This window comes from Dermochelys coriacea, chromosome 3, assembly GCF_009764565.3.
Source record: "Dermochelys coriacea isolate rDerCor1 chromosome 3, rDerCor1.pri.v4, whole genome shotgun sequence".
Taxonomy (NCBI): domain Eukaryota; kingdom Metazoa; phylum Chordata; order Testudines; family Dermochelyidae; genus Dermochelys; species Dermochelys coriacea.
Genome location: NC_050070.1, coordinates 143921593 through 143943682, shown reverse-complemented (window position 1 = coordinate 143943682; position 22090 = coordinate 143921593). Strand labels below are relative to the sequence as shown.

At 39.9% G+C, this 22090-nt stretch overlaps 2 protein-coding genes across 12 annotated transcripts in view; one reads left to right on the top strand and one right to left on the bottom strand.

Moving 5' to 3' along the window:
- CNST (consortin, connexin sorting protein) overlaps positions 1–4662 on the bottom strand; it is a 121703-nt gene extending 117041 nt beyond the window's left edge. For 2 of the 11 annotated variants that reach the window (XM_038393969.2, XM_038393967.2), the window contains exons 1-4: positions 4454–4662; positions 3483–3543; positions 2439–2517; positions 1944–2006 (exon numbers count right to left, since the gene is read on the bottom strand). The gene's annotated coding sequence lies outside the window, so the exon portion shown is untranslated. Of the gene's footprint in view, positions 1–1943; positions 2047–2438; positions 2518–3428; positions 3544–3625; positions 3659–4453 lie in introns of those variants that run through there. The other 9 variants (XM_043512272.1, XM_043512266.1, XM_038393970.2 and 6 more) reach the window with 8 other exon arrangements.
- Positions 4663–4701: 39 nt separating this feature from the next.
- TFB2M (transcription factor B2, mitochondrial) lies at positions 4702–20750 on the top strand. Its single transcript, XM_038393980.2, has 8 exons — positions 4702–5116; positions 6832–6920; positions 8014–8167; positions 8637–8785; positions 11121–11210; positions 12862–12924; positions 14480–14631; positions 19651–20750. Exons 1-8 carry the CDS (start codon positions 4786–4788, stop codon positions 19835–19837), a joined length of 1215 nt encoding a protein of 404 aa, XP_038249908.1. The 5' UTR covers positions 4702–4785; the 3' UTR covers positions 19838–20750.
- Positions 20751–22090: the final 1340 nt, after the last annotated feature.

Here is a 22090-nt window from a genome sequence, read left to right as displayed (position 1 = left end):
CAGCCTTGGGCAGCAGGGCTCAGGTTACAGGCCCCCTACCTGGGGCTGAAGTCTTTGGGCTTCAGATTTGGCCCCCCGCCTGGGATGTTGGAGCTCAGGCTTTGCCCCTGCACCTGGGACAGCAGGGCTTGGGCAGCCTCAGGTTTCGGTCCCCCTCTCCTGGTGTAATAATTTTTGTCAGAAGGGGGTTGCAGTGGAATGAAGTTTGAGAACCTCTGGTCTGAAGTATCACAACATTGCTTTCTAACTGCAAGGTAAAAGGTACACACAAGTCAAAGATTTAACCATTAGGAAAGAATTCTTTACGATGTATACTCCAAGTTGCAAAACATTAACTAACAAAATTCAATAACAGTGATATTCCAGGTTCTACAATGAAATCAACTGGCTGCCCATTTTATTAAGAGGCAGCAAATATTCTGGTTGGTGGGGTTTACAGAAGTACAAGATGATTAGAAGTAAAAAAACTAGAGAATTACTGTATAAAGTGCACATAAAGGGATTTTCTAATAAAATGTATCCTGTTTATGTCTTCTATGAAAGCTGAATAGATTTTCAATGGAGTTCATCATGAAATTACAGTTAAAAAAAAGACAACTTGCCAAAGAAAATTAAACAAGAAAATTCTATCAAATAGGATGACAAAGGCGGATCTAGTGCACACATGGTCAGGTGAGATTTTAGGGGTTTAGCTTGAAGATAAAATAGAGAACAGCATCAGAGCAAAGAAGATGCGTGGGATGAGCACAGAAGGGACTGCAAAGAGTTAAGCTACCAAGATGGTTTGCAAACAGGTTTTGGGGATGACCAGGGAGAGTTGAAGCATCTCAGTAGTAATTCTGAACAGGAATTCTAAGACACAATGGGGCGGAATGGAAAGTGCACTCATTTGCATACCCATATTCAGAATGCTTCTAACCTGCAGCAAGTCAAAAGGAGCATCTTACAAAAATATGATTTCTTCACCCTCCACCCCGCCAAAAGGAATATTTACTGTTAATTTAGTGCTGGAGAAAGGTCCCAACTCTAATAGCTCTGAAGACTGGAGTCCCCTCTATTCGCAAAACAGATACAACACGTGGAATGGAAAAGGTTGTTCCACTGTCAAATCGCCTCAAACCATATCTGAAGTGACAATCTCCATGCCAACACAATCCTTGTCCTCTCTACTGAGACTGTCAAAAAGGCTGGCCACTTCGTGCCAATGGTATGGTGATATGGACACTATCACTAGCATCACCGCACACAGATCTGTTCGTTAGGGACTGAACAGAGACCACCAGTTTATTTTACTAATTTTTATGTATTTTTTTGCTAGCTAATTCCTTTGTCAAGTCCAATGCAGGGTTTGTAAACCCAGAACGTCAAACACCATAAAACAAAATATATTATAGGTGGAGCAGTCCTGATATTACTTTACTTCACATCAACTTGCATTAATGAGGTGCATTCAGCATGAATCTAGTACTCAGAAAAGGCCTCAAAATGCAACTAACTTGACATTTCTAGCCACAGACTACACGGAAGTGCTCCCCACTAATATGCAAGATTGACTCAACCTATTTAAAGGGGGAAAACCTGATAAAGAAGGGGTTAAGATGCTAGCCTGGAAGCTTTTTACACTGGAAACCTGTCTGTGCCATATGACAATCAGCCTTGGACTCTTGCTTCCCCGAGTTTTTATAATCCTCAGTCATAAAAGGAAACCAAGAATTTCAGAGTGGCTAACAAGAAGCACCCCTGCTGAGTACATTAGGCTGCTTAGTTTGTTAAAACAGGCTACCACTGGCTACCACTCTACACAGATATTTGAATCTCTTTACCTGGTGGAGATGTAAGTCTTCACAAATTAGAAAGTGTATATTGTACAATCAGTCATGTTATTTTTCTATACTATATACCTTTTGGAGTCATTTTCTAAAAAAGAAAATTACAGCACTTACCATTTTCCTAAAACTTCAATAGTTTCTCAAAGCTATTGTAAGGACAGCAAGGTTCCTTTAGCCCTGAAAGAGTCAATATGCAGTTATCTGGTAGGCTCTCATTCTGCAACAAAATTCAGTAAATATAAAGCATTTAAAACAAGATACATTTGGGTACTTAATGACAGTAAGTTCTAACCATAAACAAATACTGTTTCTTCTATCTATTTCATGCAAAAATGTATATATTCCCAGTAACAACAGGAGTTAATAGAGGAAAAATCTGTTCGACTGTAGCTGTGGTATATAGGAGTCCATTCCAAGTTCCCAAAATACACAAAAGAATGGAAAGATGAGAAGTATGAGAAAACTTAACATAAAACCAATGCTATTATATTATAATGTCAGAACACAGAAGGCTATACAATTCTTGATGTAAAAGAGTTCTTATTTCTACACCATAAAAAGAGAACAGAACAACAACAGAATTCCCTGTTAAAAGGAAGCACAATTTACCTTAAAGTCAACCACAATCCTTAGTGAAGGAAAGGCCTGTACTCAAATAAATCCTGATGTGAAGAAAGTAGTGTCTTCTCTGTGAAGGACAGCAAAATAAGCTTAGGGCTTAATCATACAAATAATCCCTGGAATAAGTCCCAATTACTCTGAGTAACCCTATTGACATCAGTTGGACTACTATTTCTGTATTAAGTAATACATTTGGCAAGAAGTGTTTGCAGAACACCTCAGTATCATTTAAAAACAAAGGATACAAAATTGCACAGTAAAACTATATTTGGGGACAGCAGAGAACAGTTTCTCTAAGAAAACAGAACTCTTTATGATCAGTAAATTGTTGGGCTCTCTGTTACTAATTTCTCAATTAAAAACAAAAACCTCATTCAAAAACAGACTGAGAACTTACACAATGCTCAGCTGAACAGATTTTTTCCCCCTAAGATTCAGTGAAGATTAACATGTTACTCAAATGCAGTTGCAGAATCAGGGCCTAAATCAACTATTTGATTGGAGATACCAAAGGGTCAAGGAATTCCAAGAGTCAAAAGCACTGGCACAAACCCCAAAATGTAGTATTTTGTTTCTGGGGCTTGAAAAATTTACACCCCAGTGACCAATAAGATACTTTCCCTGGCAATGGGGTGATGGGGAAAAGTTTATGCTATCAGTTTCTCCAGAATGTAAGCTCATTTAAAAAAATAGTTGCTAGACTTCATAATTGGAAGGTATCTTCACAACTATAAAGGACATGTAAACCAATTCAGTCCTGAGCATGCAGATAGCCCTCTCCACTGCCTATATTGCACCTTAGAGCTTTGCCATAGCAACAGCGAAAATGACCATTATATGAAATTTCACAGCTGCTAGTCAAAACCTGGTGGACAGGGCAGTAGTGTAAGTGACAAGTATCATGTAAAGTGCACTCTGTTAGGCACAGAAGCAGAGGCAGGCACTGAACCTATTCACAAGTACCAGAAGCCCATTCACCTAGGACTCCAGAGGCTTGGAGGTAGAGTGGGTCACTTCAAATTAATCAAATACCTTCTAAAATAAGCCTTCCTATTTAATCTTCAGCTTCATCCGCTGACCTCCTGCAGAACTCCTAAATTATAAGGAAAGCAATATGTAATTAATATCTTGGTTTATAAGGTTGAGCAACCATTGGTGTTGTTTTCATTAATTACATTGTGCTACGGTAAGACCATATTAATATGTATAGGTTTCAGAGTAGCAGCCGTGTTGGTACTGCTTTTCTTTTTGCGAATACAGACTTGTGGCACTTTAGAGACTAACGAATTTATTTGAGCATAAGCTTCCGTGAGCTACAGAGTTCAGGAAAGCTTATGCTCAAATAAATTCGTTAGTCTCTAAGGTGCCACAAGTCCTCCTTTTCTTTTTAATAATATCTATGACTGTCTCTTCCATTGCTCTAGAAGTTACATGGCTTCAGACCCATTCAAACACCAAATAAATAAATACATGAAAATCAGACACGAGATGAATTTCTAGCGTCGACAGTTAACCAGCCTTTGGACTCCCGCGTGCGCCGGGGGCTCCTGCCCAGAGCAGCGCAGCCACCTCGCTCGCTCCCACCCGAACAGCCACCCGCCGGGGTCCTCCCTCAGAGCAAGACCCAGCCCCCGGCCCGGCGCCCTGCGGGGGGTTTACCTCTCCCCCCTCCCCAGAGGGCGGCACTGGCAGCGGGCTGCGCGCCGGGAGAGGCGGCATCTCGGCCCCGGGCTCCTCGCCCTCCCGCGGGCTGACGCGAGAGCTTCCGCCGCGCTCCACGTCGCCTCCGCATCGACACTTCCCCCCCCCCTTCCCCGTGCCCCATGACCCGGCACCGCGCTCTCCCCGCCACAGAGCGGGGGGCCACCCGCGCTCCGAGCCCCGCAACCGCCACCCCCCTTCCTTCGCCTCTGCTCGTTCCCGGGTTACCCCCGCCCGGGGTCCCGGACCCGGCTCCGCGCGGACAGGGGAAGGGGGTAGGCAGAGGAGCCTCCATCTCCTACCTAGGTGCCCGGCTGCCCCGGCAGGGCTCCGGGCGGCCATGGCCGGCGCTGGGTGAGGGGGCTCTGGCGGGCACGACCTGACCTTCGCGGCGGCGCCCGCGGGCTCTGCTGCGGACTTCCGGCGACGCAGGGCTGGCACCTTAGAGGAGAGGAGACTTGACGGCCCAAAATCATAGAGCGGAGAAGCTAGAGAGCCTGGGACCGTGCGCCGCCGCCTGCTGGCGGAAGCGGAAGCGGAAGTGACGTAGACCGGGGCGCTTGCGCCCTGTCCTGTGTTTACTGGCCGGGAAGATCACCCACGTGGGGGTGCGGCTCGGACTCGGCGCGCGGAGATGCTGGCCGCGTTGCCGTCCCCGGGGCCCAGCGGGCGGCGCTCGGTGCTGGCGGCTCTGGGGACCGCGGCCGCCGCGCTCAGGCCCTTGCTGTGCGGCCTCCCCGGCTGCCGGGCTCCGTGGCGCGGCCTGGGGCAGGAGTCGCGGCAGCGCCCGGACTCCCGGCTCCAGCTGCGGCTCCCGGAGGCGTCCGAGGCGGCGCGGCTGGTCCTGGAGAGGGCGCGGCCCTCCCCCCCGCTGCGCAGGTTCATCGCCTGCCCCGACCTGGCCCGCGCCGTGAGCGCGAGCCTGGAGTGTGGCCCCGAGCCCGTCGTCCTGGAGTGCGAGCCGGGTAAGCGCCCCGCGGCCCTGCCCGTGTCGCTTCCTGCAGCGCCGAGCACGGACCCGCTGGGCCGCGGCAGACCTCAGGCAGCCATCATGCGCCAGGGCTGGGGTCACGGAGGAGGGAGCTGGGAGACTAAGTGCTGCTTAAAAACTTGTCAGCCTCTGAGTTTAAACTTTCAAATGTGTCTCCTAGGCCTCGTCAGCTCTGGGGGAGCCACCTCGAGACAGGGCCCCAGGCTGGCGGGGAAAGCCAAGGGGTTATTCTGGGAACGGGGCAACTGCGCCCCAGCTCTTTTACCGTTGGGGTCCTCGCCGCATCTGGTGCCGGGCAGGAGCCGCTGTGTTAGTGGGACAGTGGGGCTTGGTGGCTTATGGTCATTGGGGATGGGATGAAGGGAAACCTTGTAAATGTACACACGGAAATATTAACTTTAAAATTTTTGGAAGTACCTAAGCAAAACGGTGTAAAACATAATGCTGGGAATAAAGAGTGAAGTGGTGGCTCTTGTCCAGTGTCTTCAGCATTGGTCTAATATTCTGGGGCTAGGTTGGCAATCCGCACAGCCTGAAAAATCAGTGCATTGAACTTAAATCTGATTGTAGGTCTCTGCAAAACTGACTTTAGGCTCTAGTATTTGAAGAGGGATGGAGATTATAAAGAAATTATCAGACTTCATTAGGAGTAGTTTTAATGCTAGAAAGTTCTGTTTCAGTAACACGACAATATCTTGCATCTTTGCTGGAATGTTATGATCACAGCTTCAAGCTCTACACCCTGATATGGGTTCATATTAAGTACTGACACTGCAGTGCAATAGTGGGGTGCTGTGTCCTACTGGTTGTTCTTTGCATGTGATATTAAAATTAGGTTCTGCCTGCTCTCTGTGTCTGGAGCTCTTATGGAAAAGTGTCTGCTGCTGCCCCACTGATGTGAAAGGGAGCTTTAGCATTGGCTTTCCTGGCATTTCCTTTTCCTGTTCTGCACATTTTCTAAATATTTCAAACAGAACTCAGAACAGAGTATCTAAAGTGTAAGGCATTACCACATGGGGAGAAACATTGAAAAGCTAGGGATTGCTGTTGCCTCATTAGTTATTTTCCCTCACCAGTCCATTTAATAAAGGAAAAAGTAATTCTGAATATGCATAAACAGTCAAATACAATTAATTTTAATTAAATTATTATTATGGTATTGTATATTAATACCTGTAAGCCTATATTTCAGCATAGAAACATTTTTGACTGAACTACATACACACCTTTTTTTTCAAAAACTGCTTATCACAAGTCCAGTAAATGTGGTCTCAGTGTATCCACACTGCCTTTTTCTTTACATTACAACCACACATTTCTCAGTTGCTGCTCAGGAGACGCTCAGCTGCGAAACAGTAGCAATGCAGATCAAGACTGAAGGTCCATTTAGACTGTCAGAGCTTGAAGAGAAAATTGTAGAACAACTGTAGAGATCTCCAGAAATTTGGGAGAGTGTGTCTGACTACTGTCTAAAGCTCTTATGCCGCAAAAATTTGCACTCATGCTTACTTTTACTCACGTTGCAGATTTAGGGCATAATTCTTTATCTAATCTCCCTCCCCCCCACCCTGCTCCCCCTCCAATATTTAGGTAAACTTATTTTTCTCCTTCTTGAAAGGCGTGTGCACCAGTTATGTCCTTTGGGAGTCAATGTTAAAGGATAGAGCTAAACAGTGATGATTTTTCCAGGTCCTGGAGTCTTGACCCGGACACTACTCAATGCAGGTGCCCGAGTGGTAGCTCTGGAGAGCGACAAAGCTTTCCTTCCAAATTTACAGGTATGTTTCTTTGTAAGGGTATCTGAAATTTATAGTGAGATAGGAAAATGAAAAATTAATTTAAAATCACACATTTGTTCGAACTTTTTTTTACCTGTTACAAGTAACATTTAAGATAAACACAAGTTAAAGATGGCAGGAAAAAATATTTTTCTTTTTTTAATTTGTTTACTTTGCACACTTGACAGCACTTTGCCTTTCACTGTTTCTCATTTATAGCCAGTTAGTTTCTCCTGTTTGTGCAGGATTTCCAGTTGAGGTCTCTTTAAACAGGGACATACATAGATTTGTGGCTAATAGTCACCTAAATGATCCTGACTGTGTTTTTAAGTAAGATGTTTTCATGTGGTCTTCAGAAGCTTCTACAAATATTCTTAGCTATTTTCAATGATTATTTTACCTGATTAAACTTTTGTCCTGGATCCTGCAATTGACTCCAGGCATGTAGACTGTTGGGGCCATGATTTTAGTGGGGCTTTGCATGAGCCTGGAGGTCTGCACATTTGGAGCTTTTTTTGCTGTTTCGGAGAGACTGAGATTTGGGAGCCAAGATTCCTGCTTGTTTCCAGCTCTGCTGTTAACTTGGCATAAGCATGAGCAACTCACTCAACTTCTTTGTGTATATTCATTTTTAGTTGTTATGCCAATCAAATGTATGTTAAAAATTACCAAAAGTTACACAAGTTTAATAGTGCATTCTAAAGTTCCAGTTGAGCAAATGCTAAATATGTAAAAAATACATCTGCCTTCCATCATAAAAGTAGCTGGCCTATATGTAACATTTCAATAGCTGGTTTCAGAGTAGCAGCCGTGTTAGTCTGTATTCGCAAAAAGAAAAGGAGTACTTGTGGCACCTTAGAGACTAACAAATTTATTAGAGCATAAGCTTTTGTGAGCTACAGCTCACTTCATCGGATGCATTTTCAATAGCTAGGTCTGTGAGCAATGTTTGGTATTTTTAATTAGTACTTACAGAATCTTTTTATTTTAAAGATAATTCGTTGAGTTTTTGTTTTCAGATGGAAAAATACATAGGATGTGTCCAAATTATTGATATTGAAAACTTAAATTTTAACTTCACCATTGCTTTCAGTCTCTGGAGAACAGCCTACATGGACAATTAGAAGTTGTTTATTGTGACTTCTTCAGATTGGACCCTTTGGGCTGTGGATCTATGAAACCACCTGCTATGTACTCTGAGAAACTTTTTGAAAATTTGGGCATCATGGCGGTTCCTTGGACAGCAGGTAAATTGAAAATCAACCTAACGTTGTGGGTACATAATGGAGGCCTCAGAGGCAGTTTGGCAGGTGCTTGAGGGCCTTGCTCAATTTTGTATAAAATGGAGTGGAGTACATCTATCATCTTCTTTAATACAGAGATATGACTCATAGATACTACATGCCCAGTAGGTAATCCTCAATTTTACTTAAGTAGTCTGGCATTTTCTGTGGTATGTATGGTGGAATATGTAGTGTATGGTGGAATATGTAGTGTCAATTGTTTGCACCTCTTTAATGGAGATTCAGACAGACACAAACTGCATTCAGTGGTGGGCCATACTCTAAGCCATACCTGAGCAATAACAAAATCTGTAAATACATTCAGGTTAAAATAATGCTTGCTCTCGTGTTTGTAACTTACACTTTAGTGTTGTTGAGGTTGTGCAGTACATATTTGAAAATTCAAAGATACCTTTGCTCATTTTCAAAACAGATGTTCCTGTAAAAATTATTGGATTCCTTCCCCAAAAAAAGGAAAGAAACAATCTTTGGAAGCTTATCTTTGTCATGTATGAACGCAGTTCCATATACAGATATGGAAGAATAGAACTGAACATGTTTGTTAGTGAAAAAGAGTACAAGGTATGTTTAAGTACAAGAGATTTCACTGATTAATAAAGAGAAGCTGATGCTTCATTGAAAACTCTAAAACATTCTGTGTAGAGGCATTTTATCCATGTTACTTAAAAAATGTTCTTCCTTTTTATTTACTTAAGGATATTTTTCTTACAAAAGGGGGAGAGACTATCTCTCTGCTGCTTGCTCCTCCTGAAGGAATGTTTGTTTGTAAAAACACAGTTTGTTTTAAAGGAAATGAGTGTCACAAATTAGAATGCTCTTCATGTGAGGGACTGTCAGAAGAAGCCAGATATATTGAAGACATGCTGGTGCTTGATGGAAAACCAACACTTCTGTTTGTATATTTTTTAATGCAGTAACAGTAGTTCCCAGATTTTTTCATGCTGTGACTCCCTTTGGGATCACCTTTGTTGATGCAGCTCCTTCCTCTGGTGCTTGGTATTCAGATTAGCTTTTCACAAATGAACACTCCATCTTAATAGTCTACTTTGAAAACTAGCATGGGGGTTTACCACCAGACCAAAAGAAAGGGATGGGCAACTGGTGGCCCAGGGGTAATATCCAGCCTGGCATAATTTCATTTGGCCTGCCACCCTGCATGCTGGAAGAGAGGGATCCAGTGAAGCCCTCTCCCGCCAAAGTCTTAGCAATTGCCCAAAGTTCTATAGGTCACCGGGCGGGAACTGGGGAGCATGGCCCAACACCTTTTAAGCAGTGATTCTGTACTAAATCAGTATGGCTTCTGCCAGAGTGGACTGGAACATTGCTCTGGCTGCATGGTCACATTGCCACTGAAATTTGACCGGTTGCCCCTCTGTACAAACAGGTGTGGCCCAGCCAAATGGTGTTGCGGCCTCTGGCACACAGGGAGTCTGTTCCTGTACAACAGGGAAGTCCACCAAGAATTCAGCTACTGGTGGCACTAGTTCATGCGCTTTGTGAGTGCGAGAGAGGAGTCTTGGCTGAGAGAGACTCAGCATCCTTGACGCGGGAGTGACACAAGCATGGGTTGGAACACCTCCCTGGCAGGGTGGGGAACACCAGAATTTGCCTTCCCTCCAAGAAATATCTGAATTGGCGCCACTGCTTGTGCTCTTCCAGGGAGGATCTGGCTGAAAGTAATATATATTCTTTCAGTGGTGACCACGTTCCACTGGGAGACCTGCACCTGTGATTTTCATATCTTTTTATTTATTTATTTATTTATTTTTTTACAAACAAATCCTACTAAATCTTGATATAAATATCAGGTATTTTTGTAAATATTAGGATTTCTAGATGTACCTATGTAATCCAGTTTATCCCATATGTTTCTAAATACTTAATTTGTATTCTCTTATAAAATAAAGGGTTTAAATACCACTAAATTTGCAGTTCAGCAGTGATTTTCTTTAATGATAAAATAATTGGCAAAAAGGGCAGCCCATTTCTTTTAGTGTCACCACTATGGTGTTACTTCTTTACACTAATTTTACCACTCTCTTCATGCAATTTCTGTAACCCCTCCCCCAAAAGCGCCCCCCTTACCCTGATATGAGCTGAATGCCTGTCTTGGATAAATACTGTTGGAATCCACTTCCCTAGGTAAGGGCACATCTGGCTCCATTTTTCAGTTGATCATTGTGTCAAGTCATTTTATATATATATTTAAAAATGAAATCACTGCACAATAGATGCATGCACTTCTGTCTTTGCTCAGTTCAGGAGTAACTGAAATGTTGGGTTTTTTCCTTCCTGGAAGTTGTTTGACATATAATATTGAATTGAATTGCCAGGCTTCTTATGAAGGTGCCTTAGAAAACCTTTTTGACATTCATACAGTCCATCATCTGGAGCTGTTTTAACAAATTGGCTGCATGATCCTCTTTCTTAGAAATAGTACTAGCTTTAATGTAAAATGAAATCTATGCAATAACAGTAACATATCCCAAACTTGGGTAATCCTTTGGCTCTTGTAGAGGTAGAGTGAATGGGTGAGTATTTTCTTGTTCTTTCGTAATATTTCTTTCACTCTCCTAGTAAAGAGGTTAATATAGATGTTCTTATGCAGTTTAAGAAGGTAATTTTAAATATTAAAATACTATATGAAGTAAAGTGGTTTTATAGTGGAATCTGTGTTTCTAATGAGTTCATCTGACAGGGAGGCCTAAAATAGTGTGTGGTGCATGTTGTGTGAGTTCTAAAGTTGAGCTTGGAGTGGACATAAAGTGAGTGGAGCTTGAAATTTTAGACTTAAGTTCTCAAGAGACAGCAAATTCAAAGTTAAGTGACATCTATAAGGATTTTGGAGTGAATAGATACAGAAATAATTTTTTTTCCAACTTTGTCTTTCTGTCAGGTGTTGACTGCAAAACCTGGTGAACTAAGGAGTTATCAAGCGTTAAGTGTGCTATGGCAAACAGCCTGTGAAATTCAGCTTCTGCACATGGTGAGTATTTTGTACTGTCTATGATGATGTCTACTGAGCTAAATGCTTTTTATAGTAAACAATGAAATTGTCTAAAACGCTACATATTTTTAGTTTTCTGAGTTGAAAATGCTTTTATAAGGGTACCATTATAGTTAATGATCTGTGAACATTTTCTTTAGAACTTCCTGTCTTCAGAATTTGTGACATAAAATGTATTATTCACTCTGTTACCCCAGATATTTACCTTTTTTTTAAAACTCAAATCTGATTGAAATGTTAACAATTATTTTTAGTTTAGCTCTAAAACTAGGGTTTTTAAATTTGGAACGTCTCTTTTCTAAATTAAAAACAAGAAGCTCAGCAGTCTTAAACTACGGACAGGTTTCTTTAAAAAAAACAAAAATAACTCCAACAAGTGTAGCTTTAAAATGGGATATTTAAATAAATAAGCCTAGTAACACTTTTTAAAGTCCCCAGGGCACTTCGGTTTTCTTGGCAGAAACACTTTTGTGTTTCAGGCTTTTAGAGGTTGGCTCCATGCTTTTTTTTTAAGTATTTATTGAAAGGTTTGGGTTGGCATCAAGTGAATAGAAATAACGCTCCTACTTTGTGGGCTGATTGAAGTGTGTTCCAGCTCCTGCTGACTCAAACCCCTGACCCATACTGATTCTTCCTGTCCTGTTCCACTCTCCTCAACCCTAAAAGGCTGGCACCAGCTAACCCATTTGCCTTTGATAGCACGAAGTCTGTTTCCCACTTGTAGCCAAGGCACGGTATTATAATTCATTTGACTCTAGCTTGCGCTTTGAAGTATGGAGGGGTAGGAAAGCAGATTCAGGCACCAGGGAGGGGAGATGATCTTGTGGTTGGAGCTTTGCATTGGGACCAAGGAGATCTGGGTTCAGTTTCTGCCTCACCTACAGATTGTGAATTTGTTCCAGGTCACTCAAAACTTTGTGCTTCACTTCCCATCTGGAAAATGGAATTATTTCTGACCTACCACACAGGGCCTGTGACTATACAGTCATAAATGTATGGGAGATGCTCAGATACAACAGTGATAGGGGCCAGATAAGTACTTAGACAGAACCCATGGGCAGAGAGGTTCATCAGGCACTGTGCACAAGAGAGAGTAAGATGAGTGGGCAGGAAGGAACCAATCCAGGATGAACAAGCAGTAGGTAGCTGTAGACAGAACTATAGCATATATGAATTGGCAGTTGCTGAACATAAAAGGGATTTGTGCTGGAGTTTCTTTTAGAAATTAATCCAATACAAACGTTCATATATAATATAAAAAAGATGGGAAGAACTTGGAAATCTGGAGGTATTTTCTCGAGAAATAATTCCTTTGTCCACAGTTTTGCAGCTTTTGGCCCAATTCAGGAAGGTTACCTAAATAGGTGCTTAACTTTAAGCACCCAAGTAGTTCCCCCGAAGGCTACTCACATGCTTAAGGTTAGGTACATGCTTAAGTAACTTCCTGAATCTGGGCCATTGCACTCTTTTAAAAGACTTCAATTCATGTTTTTATTTTCAATATATTCAGCCAATTTTAGATCAAGTTTTAGAAACGATATTTGTGTAATATTTGGCAAAAGACTTAGAAAAAAAAAATTACGAAGCCATGACAAAATACTCTAAACTTTAACTTTTTTTTTCCTCCCAGGAACCTTGGTCTTCATTTTTGACTAATTCAAAAACCAGGGGACTTGCAATACCAAAGAGCATGGTAAGACCCACACGTATGGTCTCTTTCTTTAGAGATGCTGTCCAACAATTTAGGCTCAAAATTTAGATTTGGGGGGGGAGGGGGGGTTAATTGCATTACAAATTTTTATAAGAAAATTCATGAATTCCCTTTATTTAATTGAGATGTTTTTTATTGAAATACTCCCTTTCATTGTAGGAAATTCAGACACAATGTGCTCTGTGCATAAAAAGTAGGGAGTGGATTTGTGATTTATAAACAAAAGTGAAACTGAACCCAACTAGTATCTTTTTATTAACCAAGGTGACACATGCAGCAGACAGAATAAATGGGAAAAGAAGAAAATAAGACTTTTTGAAGGGACACTTGGGTTAAGGATCATCTCTTTAAAAAATATATTGTGTAGGCTGCTACTGATAACGCTTTAGATTAGTAAAACAGAATTGAAAAAAAAATCAAAATCCACTTTTGCTTCTAATGTTTTGTGTAATACTTGTACTTCACTGCTCAGTTGCAAATTCATGTTCTCATGCTAGCACAATGATGCAAAAATTATTGGGCTATAGATAGAATAGTTTAAATTGCCAGGGACAATGTTTAAATTGAAACAAAATCCTGAAGTTTAAAAAAAAAAAGAAAAGAAAAGAAAACATTTTTATCATTTTTTATAGAACTTTGGTATTAAAACTCATCAGTATATTATATTACCCAATGGTGGCTCTTTTTAAGCTAAGATTTTAGGAATAAAACCCATAAAGGACTTTTTTTTTTTTTTTTTTTGTTATACTGAATCTTACTTTGCATGTTTTGATTATATCATATTTGACAGCTTTATAGACTCATCCAATGTCCCCATAATTACAGCATAGGTCATATGAGGTGACACTTTAGCTGATGGCTACACATCAAATGGATTGTATAAGATATGTTAAGATCACTTCATAGAGTCGGGAATTAGAGATGGACAAGATCTATTGGGTCATGTATCTGTTTCTGCCAGTACAAAACTACCTTTATCTTTAAGGATAAAAATAAGTTATTCAGACACTTCGCAGGTAGGAGGACAGTCTTAACAAATGTTACACCATAGTATTCCATATTTGTCCAAAAGACAGACAATTAAAATGAGTTAGTTTCAGATTTTTTAAGGCCAGACCATTATGATTATTTCATGTAACCTCTTGCATAACACAGGCCAAAATAACCTCATCTGAAAATTTCTTCATCAAGCCTGTAACTTCTGTTTGAGCTATAGCATATCTTTTAGAAAGATATCCTGTCTTGATTTAGAGACTCAAAGTGATGTAAAATCCCCCATCAGTGATTAATTACATTCACTGTTTTAAAAATGGTTAATTATCTTCACTGTTTAAAAAAAGAATTGCACATTATGTTTAGTCTGTATTTATCTAGCTTTAGCTGCCAACCATTGGATCTCATTTCTTTTTCTGCTAACTAAAAGAATAGTTTACTTTGAGAAGTCTTTCCCTGTGACTTAAAGAAATGCGTTTCCTTGATACAAATAGTGTAGTCTTAACTATGACCTATTTTCGTTAACTTTTTGTTCTTGTTGCAGCTGCTGCCAAACGACCACTTATGTTTAGTACGAATGACACCACGGAGGAATTTATTTACAGGTGGCATGACAACCACAAATTCATCTACCTTTATTCTTATGATAAAACAGTGTCTTGCTAAACGCAAGTCTAAACTAATTGATAGACTTAAGTAAGTATATGGAAAAGTTATATTACAATTTTTCACCAGATAAATGACTGAAAGGTTCAAGACAATTTAGTAGTGTTTTGTTCTTAAAGGATTATTCTTTACAGTCCAGATACGGGTTTCAGAGTGGTAGCCGTGTTAGTCTGTATCAGCAAAAACAACGAGGAGTCCTTGTGGCACCTTTGAGACTAACAAATTTATTTGGGAATAAGCTTTCGTGGGCTAGAACCCATTTAATCAGAGGTATGGAATGAAAATATAGGAGCAGGTATACATACATGAAAGGATGGGGGTTGCTTTACCAAGTGTGAGGTCAGTCTAACGAGATAAATCAATTAACATCAGGATACCAAGGGAGGAAAAATAACTTTTGAAGTGGTAAAAGAGTGGCCCATTACAGACAGTTTACAAGAATGTGTGAGTAACAGTAGGGAGAAATTAGTATTGGGGAAATTAAGTTTAGGTTTTGTCATGACCCAACCATTCCCAGTCTAGCCCACGAAAGCTTTTGCCCAAATAAATTTTAGTCTCAAAAGTGCCACAAGGACTCCTCATTGTTTTAGTCCAGATACAGTTTAGTATTCCTTTAATTCTATACAACTACATGCAGAATAAACTTACAGTTGCTCAAAATACTATGTGATTGGAAATGAAGATTTTAGCAACAAATTAAAAATTACTCTGCCATTACTCTGTGGGGCTGAGAAATTGCATACTGTAAATTATTTATTTTTTAAATGCAGACATACTTTCCAGTATTTCTTGAATAAATGTATTCTCAAATGCAATTTGCAAACATGCATAAGAATATTAAGTTGCATATCAAAATCAGCATTGCCAACTCACAACTCTGTGTCTGGATATTTTTCAACAAATGAAACTATATAATGGAACTAGTTGAGAAGAAGGGTTCGTGCGTTCATTCTAAAATAGATTGATAGATAACGTAGTCTGAAAATTTTTAAATTTTATAAATTGTCCTAGCTTCTTGCATGTTAAAAGATTTTCTTCTCTATCAATTTATTAACAAGTTTATTTACATGGGTTTGTTTCTGTAAATGCTAATTTAAAATATTAGGGTTTCCCATTATATTTTTGGGTTTGTATATAAATCTGAATTTCAACAAGACATTCTACATAATGCTGCATTAAAATATTTTAGAAAAGTAATTAGCAAAAAATATTGTACTGTGGTGTGCAGACATGCACTACTCCCTGAATGACTGGCTGGAGCCAACAGCTGGGGTAAAATTGAGGAGTCTCTGTCCTGCCCTATGTCTGGGCTATATAAACAGGAAGAGAGAGCTCAGAGAGATGGGAGTGGAAGCCATGCAGACTGTGATGGGTGGTGGGCTCTTTCCTTTCAGGCTCTAGGAGACTTGTCTAATTAGAGTCTGTGTGGCAACAGACGCAGGATTCAGAGGTGAAGGCCTTATGAACTGTTTGTTTGAATTGCTCCTGTCCTGAGCCTTATTAAAAGAGGATATGCTCTTCTGTAATGTGTGCTGGCTTCTCTGTGCCCCTGGCTGTTAAAGTGAATTTGTTGCTGTCAGGTGAATTAATCTGGGCACTCCCACAGTGCAACAGTGGGCTGCAAGGGGGCATACAGGGGCAGCCCCACCTTTACATATAGATTAAAAACTGTATTGCTGATAATGGTTAAAGAGAATAATCATTAGGGCTGTCAAGCAATTAAACTAATTAATCGCACTGTTAAACAATAAGAGAATACCATTTATTTAAATATTTTGGAATGTTTATTACATTTTCAATTATATTGATTTCAATTACAATACAGAATACAAAGTGTACAGAGCTCACTTTATATTTATTTTTATTATAAATATTTGCACTGTAAAAAAACAAAAGAAATAGTATTTTTCAATTCACATAATACAAGTACTGTAGTGCAATCTCTTTATCATGAAATTTGAACTTAGAAATATAGAATTATGTGCAAAAAAAGTGCATTCAAAAACAAAACAATGTAAAATTTTAGAGCCTGCAAGTCCACTCAGTCCTACTTCTTGTTCTGCCAGTCGCTCAGACAGACAAATTTGTTTACATTTGCAGGAGATAATGCTGCCCGCATCTTATTTACAGTGTCCCCTGAAAGTGAGAACAGGCGTTCGCATGGCACTGTTGTAGCCAGCGTCGCAAGATATTTACGTGCCAGATGCGCTAAAGATTCATATGTCCCTTCTTGCTTCAACCACCATTCCAGGGGACATGCATCTAGGCTCATGACGGGTTCTGCTCGATAACAATCCAAAGCAGTGCGGAACGACGCATGTTCATTTTCATTATCTGAGTCAGATGCCACCAGCAGAAGGTTGATTTTCTCTTTTGGTGGTTGGGTTCTGTAGTTTCTGCATCAGAGCGTTGCTCTTTTAAGACTTCTGAAAGCATGCTCCACGCCTTATCCCTCTGATTTTGGAAGGGACTTCAGATTCTTAAACCTTAGGTTGAGTGCTGTAGCTATCTTTAGAAATCTCACATTGGTATCTTCTTTGTGTTTTGTCAAATCTGCAGCAAAAGTGTTCTTAAAATGCACATTTGCTGAGTTATCATCCGAGACTACTATAACATGAAATATATGGCAGATTGTGGGTAAAACACAGAGCAGGAGACATACAATTCTCCCCCAAGGAGGTCAATCACAAATTTAATTAATGCATTATTTTTTTAACGAGCATCATCAGTATGGAAGTGTGTCCTCTGGAACGGTGGCCAAAGCATAAAGGGGCATATAAATGTTTAGCATATCTGGCATGTAAATACCTTGCAATGCCATGCAAATACCTTTTCTCACTTTCTGGTGACGTTGTAAATAAGAAGAGGGCAGAATTATCTCCTGTAAATGTAAACAAACTTGTTTGTCTTAGCGATTGACTGAACAAGAAGTAGGACTGAGTGGACTTGTAGGCTCTGAAGTTCTACTTTTTGTTTTTGAGGGCAGTTACGTAACAAAAATCTATATTTGTAAGGTCCACTTTCACAACAAAGAGATTGCATTACAGTACTCGTTTGAAGTTAATTGAAAAATACTATTGCTTTTATCATTTTTACAGTGCAAATATTTATGATAAAAATAATATACACTTTGATTTCAATTACAACACAGAATACAATATATATGAAAATGTAGAAAAACATCCAAAATACTTAATAAATTTAAATTGGTATTCTATTGTTTAACAGTGCAATTAAAACTGCAATTAATCACAATTAATCAACAGCCCTAGTAATCATTAATGGTATAGTGTCCTAATGGGAAAATATGTCAAGTTACGTTATGCAGAGTGCAGTAGGGATGCCAACTCTAATAGCGTTTCTGTTAATTAGTGGGAACCTCGTGTAAACTGAAGCACAGAAAGCTAAAAAACCCAGAACAATCAAACTCCCAGTGCAACCTAGAGAAGTTAGACTGTTGAGCTGTGACAAGCAAAATAACCACCAGTTTTAAGCAGATCACACAGCAACAACTGTATTAGAGTCGCTCAACCTTTTAACTCTGGTTCGTATGTTCTCACTCAGGGAATAAACTTTTTGTGAAAGTGTTTCACCAAAAATGGCTGATTTTAAAGCATAGGCAGAATAGAATAAGTTTTTTCTAAACAAAATTTGGTAGTTTTTGTTGTTGTTGTAACAACTCTAAGCCCTAGTAGGAGGTGATGGAAACTTGAAGTTTGGTAGGAACATAGTCTCTAGGTCATAGATATGCCTTTCAATGTTTAGGTGAAAATTGATTTTGATCTGAGAAGTTATGATTTTTAAAAAAGTAATTCACAACTGTACACTGTTTTTAAGATCTGCCAGCATTACATTGGCATGTCACATGCATGTGTGGTTTAGCTGAGAGGAAACTTCCTTTGAATAGCTGCTCTTGCTATTTCATTTGATTTGTGTATATGTGCAGCATAAAGCTGAGTAGAAATTGAGTTTAATATGTACAAAATACCAAAATCAAAAGTAGATTAAATAAAAGACTGTTGAAAATAGATTGCACAGTGTAGTGGGTCAGACTGGATGGCCTAAAATGGTTTTCTACTAACTAATTTATAAATTAAGCTTTTAAATTATTTCTGTCAGTTTTGCCTACCAATATTTTTTTTAGCCCTCACTCCAAGACATTCAGGCTTCCTTATCCACTGTTCCCCCATTTACTCCCTGTGGTATGGTTATTAGTGTTCTCTTTCCATTCATGGGAAATGAATGCTCCCTGAGAAGAACCAGCCTCTGGTTAACTATTCCAATAAATAAACGGTTTTTTCTTTCATGTGTTGCCAGTGGTTTGTAGTCAATCTTCCGGTGGGTGGATAATCCCCCTGGCAATATGCTAATGACGTTTTATAACTCATTCAGCAAGAGTGGTATAAAGGGGTATCACAGGTTCCTTTCTTGTAGACTGTCAAATTGACAGGGTGCTTACTTTCCACTAGCTGCTTATGCCAGAATCTGTAGCTGACCCTGTATCTCTTAATTTGCAGCTGCTGAGTATTAATAAACATACTTTTTCCTTGCCTTGAAAATAAATGCAGTCAAGATATCTGTAGGAACTGTACAGTTCCTAAATTTGATAGCAGTGACATAATATGAGTGGGAGAGACAGGGGTACAGTAAAACAGACCACTTCATATAATGGGGGGAAAGGGAGGTGTAATTAAACCCTTCAAACTGTCTCACCCTCATAACAAACATGGCTTTCATTGTCCCCAGGCATTGGAATCTAAACCCATTCATGCCCTAGGTTTTCTGTTATTTCAGTTGTACAATGAATGGAGGGGAAAATTCACCATCTGAAAAGTTTGTGATTAAACTCATGAATCTAATGGACAGAGGCCCCTATTGTCAGCATTCACAGAGAATAATTGGTGTCACCTGAGGGAATTCTTGACAGCCTGAAATTGAGAGAGAATTAATTGGGCCCAGTGTTGCATCTTACTGTTTTCTTTGTAACTGAAAGAAATGCTAAAACATGATTTTTTTTTTTTTTTTTTTTTGTAATGTCTTGTGTTTCAGCTCATGGAGTCCAAACAGTGGGAGTAAACTGTTAAGGGAGCTAGAAATACCAGAAAACATTATAACAGGCAATTTGTACCCAGAAGAGTACAGACGCCTTTTTGAAGCGATGGAACACTCTAAAGAATTTAGTCAAAGCTGGCTCTATGATGAAGTCTTCGAAAATACCAGGAACATAAATTTCTAAATCTAAACCTGCTGGTTTTGAAACAAATTATTTGTTTCAGTGATTGTATTGTGATGCAAATAATAAGAAATGGGCTCAAAATCTTAGAATTCCATCAGTAAAGATTGTGTTGTCTCCTGCACAAATCAGAAGATAAAGTCACTTGAGATGCAAAAGCCTGTCTACACAGGGGAAAAAAACTGTTTAAACCACGTATAGGCATGGCAGTTAACTGGTTGTTCTGTGTGCGTGGGATTGAAGTCAAACTTTGCATCTTCTCCAGCAGCATAATGGCAACTGTTGTTGCTCTTGGAAATATGGCATAAAAGGAACTGCCTTTTTTGTTACTCTGCTGTATATTTGTTATATTTTAAAGAGTATAAACCAGATACTTGTGCAATTTGGACTTAATACTTAATAATTATGATTAACTTTTTCACAGTGCCCCAAAATGTTTAGACCCTTTATAAATATAAGACCTATTTTCCTTCTCCCTGGCCTAAGGAGCATAGTCTAAAGTTGACATGATACAATAATAGTTACGAACAAAGGGGTGAGGAAAAATGGGAGAGCGGAAAACAGTAGAATAATATGGCTACTCAGGTTAGTTTTATGTGTGTTTTGTTTTAATGTATGCTTTGCATTATATCTATCTACTAGAGCTGGTGTGCTGGGGAGAGGAATATTTATAGTAATTTTTAAAAATTGAAATTTCAAAATTCAGAAGATGTTGATCAGTCTCTTCTATATACCCTGCCACCCATCCACATGCGTATAGTCTTTGCTATCTTGTTTAATCTAAAATTTTTCCACCAGACCTTTGAACATTGTATAAACCATGAAAATTGTCTCCTCCACACAACCTATGCCCTTTATATATTTGTTAAAATGTGTGTACATTATATGTATATAAATACAACCCACTAAAATTGTATTCCTAGCCAGAGTACTTGTTTACACAACCTCTCCTCCGCCACTATACTCCTTTATTAATCAACTTTTTCCTATTTCCCCTGTACATTTGGTGTTGGGGCTAGGAAGTGTCAAGGAATGTTCCTGTAGGGGTGTCCAGGTACAAGACAACAGCTTATCTGTTAAGTATAGGCTTGGATAGCTCAGATACTGGGAAGTTGTGCTGCTTCAGTCTCTGCTAATAGAGAAGTGTGTCTTGATTTTCCAGGAGGGATGGTGGGAAGCACTGGCTAGGCCATTATCCCTGCCCTACTACTGTAGTCACTTCTACTGGAGACAGTCTGTGGACAATCTTTTGCAATACTTAAGTGCTGAAACTGCCAGAAGGACTGTTTCATGTAATCTCCGTTCCACCCTACAGCATTAACTATGTCCCGGAGTAATTCTTGCATATTGAGATTATCGTCCCATTCACACCTTTCCTGACTCTTAGATATGATAAGAATCTATATTTACAGGGTGATCACCATTGCCAAGTTAGTATATAACAGGAGCAATTTAATTTCTGCTGTAGCAGTAATAGGTGATAACTGAATGTTCTTGCTGATGCAGCCAGCAAGAGATAATATTGTAACTCCTCCTGTGCGTTTTTTCTCAGGCATCAAATGCCTGGTTCTTGTTGCAGCAAGATACCTGCACTAACTCAAGATGCTACAGAATAAAAGGGAGATTGTCATTATAAAGTAACTGACTTACCTGCGTTACTGATAATAATAATTCTAGTTACATACTAGAATATGTGAGCATTGAATTGGAAAAAATAATTTACTGTCACTCTTAGTGCTATTTGTTTACAAAACAATAAGGCAATGCACACACTCCAGGAGTCAGTACGTGGTATAGTGGTTGGAGCAGGGGATTGGGAATTAGGAGATTTGAGTTCTGTTCCTGGCTCTGCCACTGACTGTGACCTTGGGCACATCTTTGTCCCCTTTCGTAAAATGGGGAGAATGATGCCTGCCTTTGTAAATAGAGATCTCAAAAAGTGCAATGAGTGTAAAATACTGGCTTTATATTAGTCAATTTGGACATCAAAACTAAAGTGTCTATAGCTTCACTTCTTTAATCTCATGCAGTAGCCCACTGTTGCAATGATCTGTTTGCAACTCACATGAGGTCACAGTGCCACTCAGTTTTTGCCTGGCCACTTCTCAAACCTGCATGGTGCTGTGACCTCGTATGCCAGGTCACAGCGCCCACAGTGGGAAGCCAGGCCCAGCCCTGAGGAACAGAAGCTGCCGCTGCAGGGTGAAAGCAAGGCGGGCTCACTTTCCACCACCTTCACCCCCAGGCCTCCCCTCA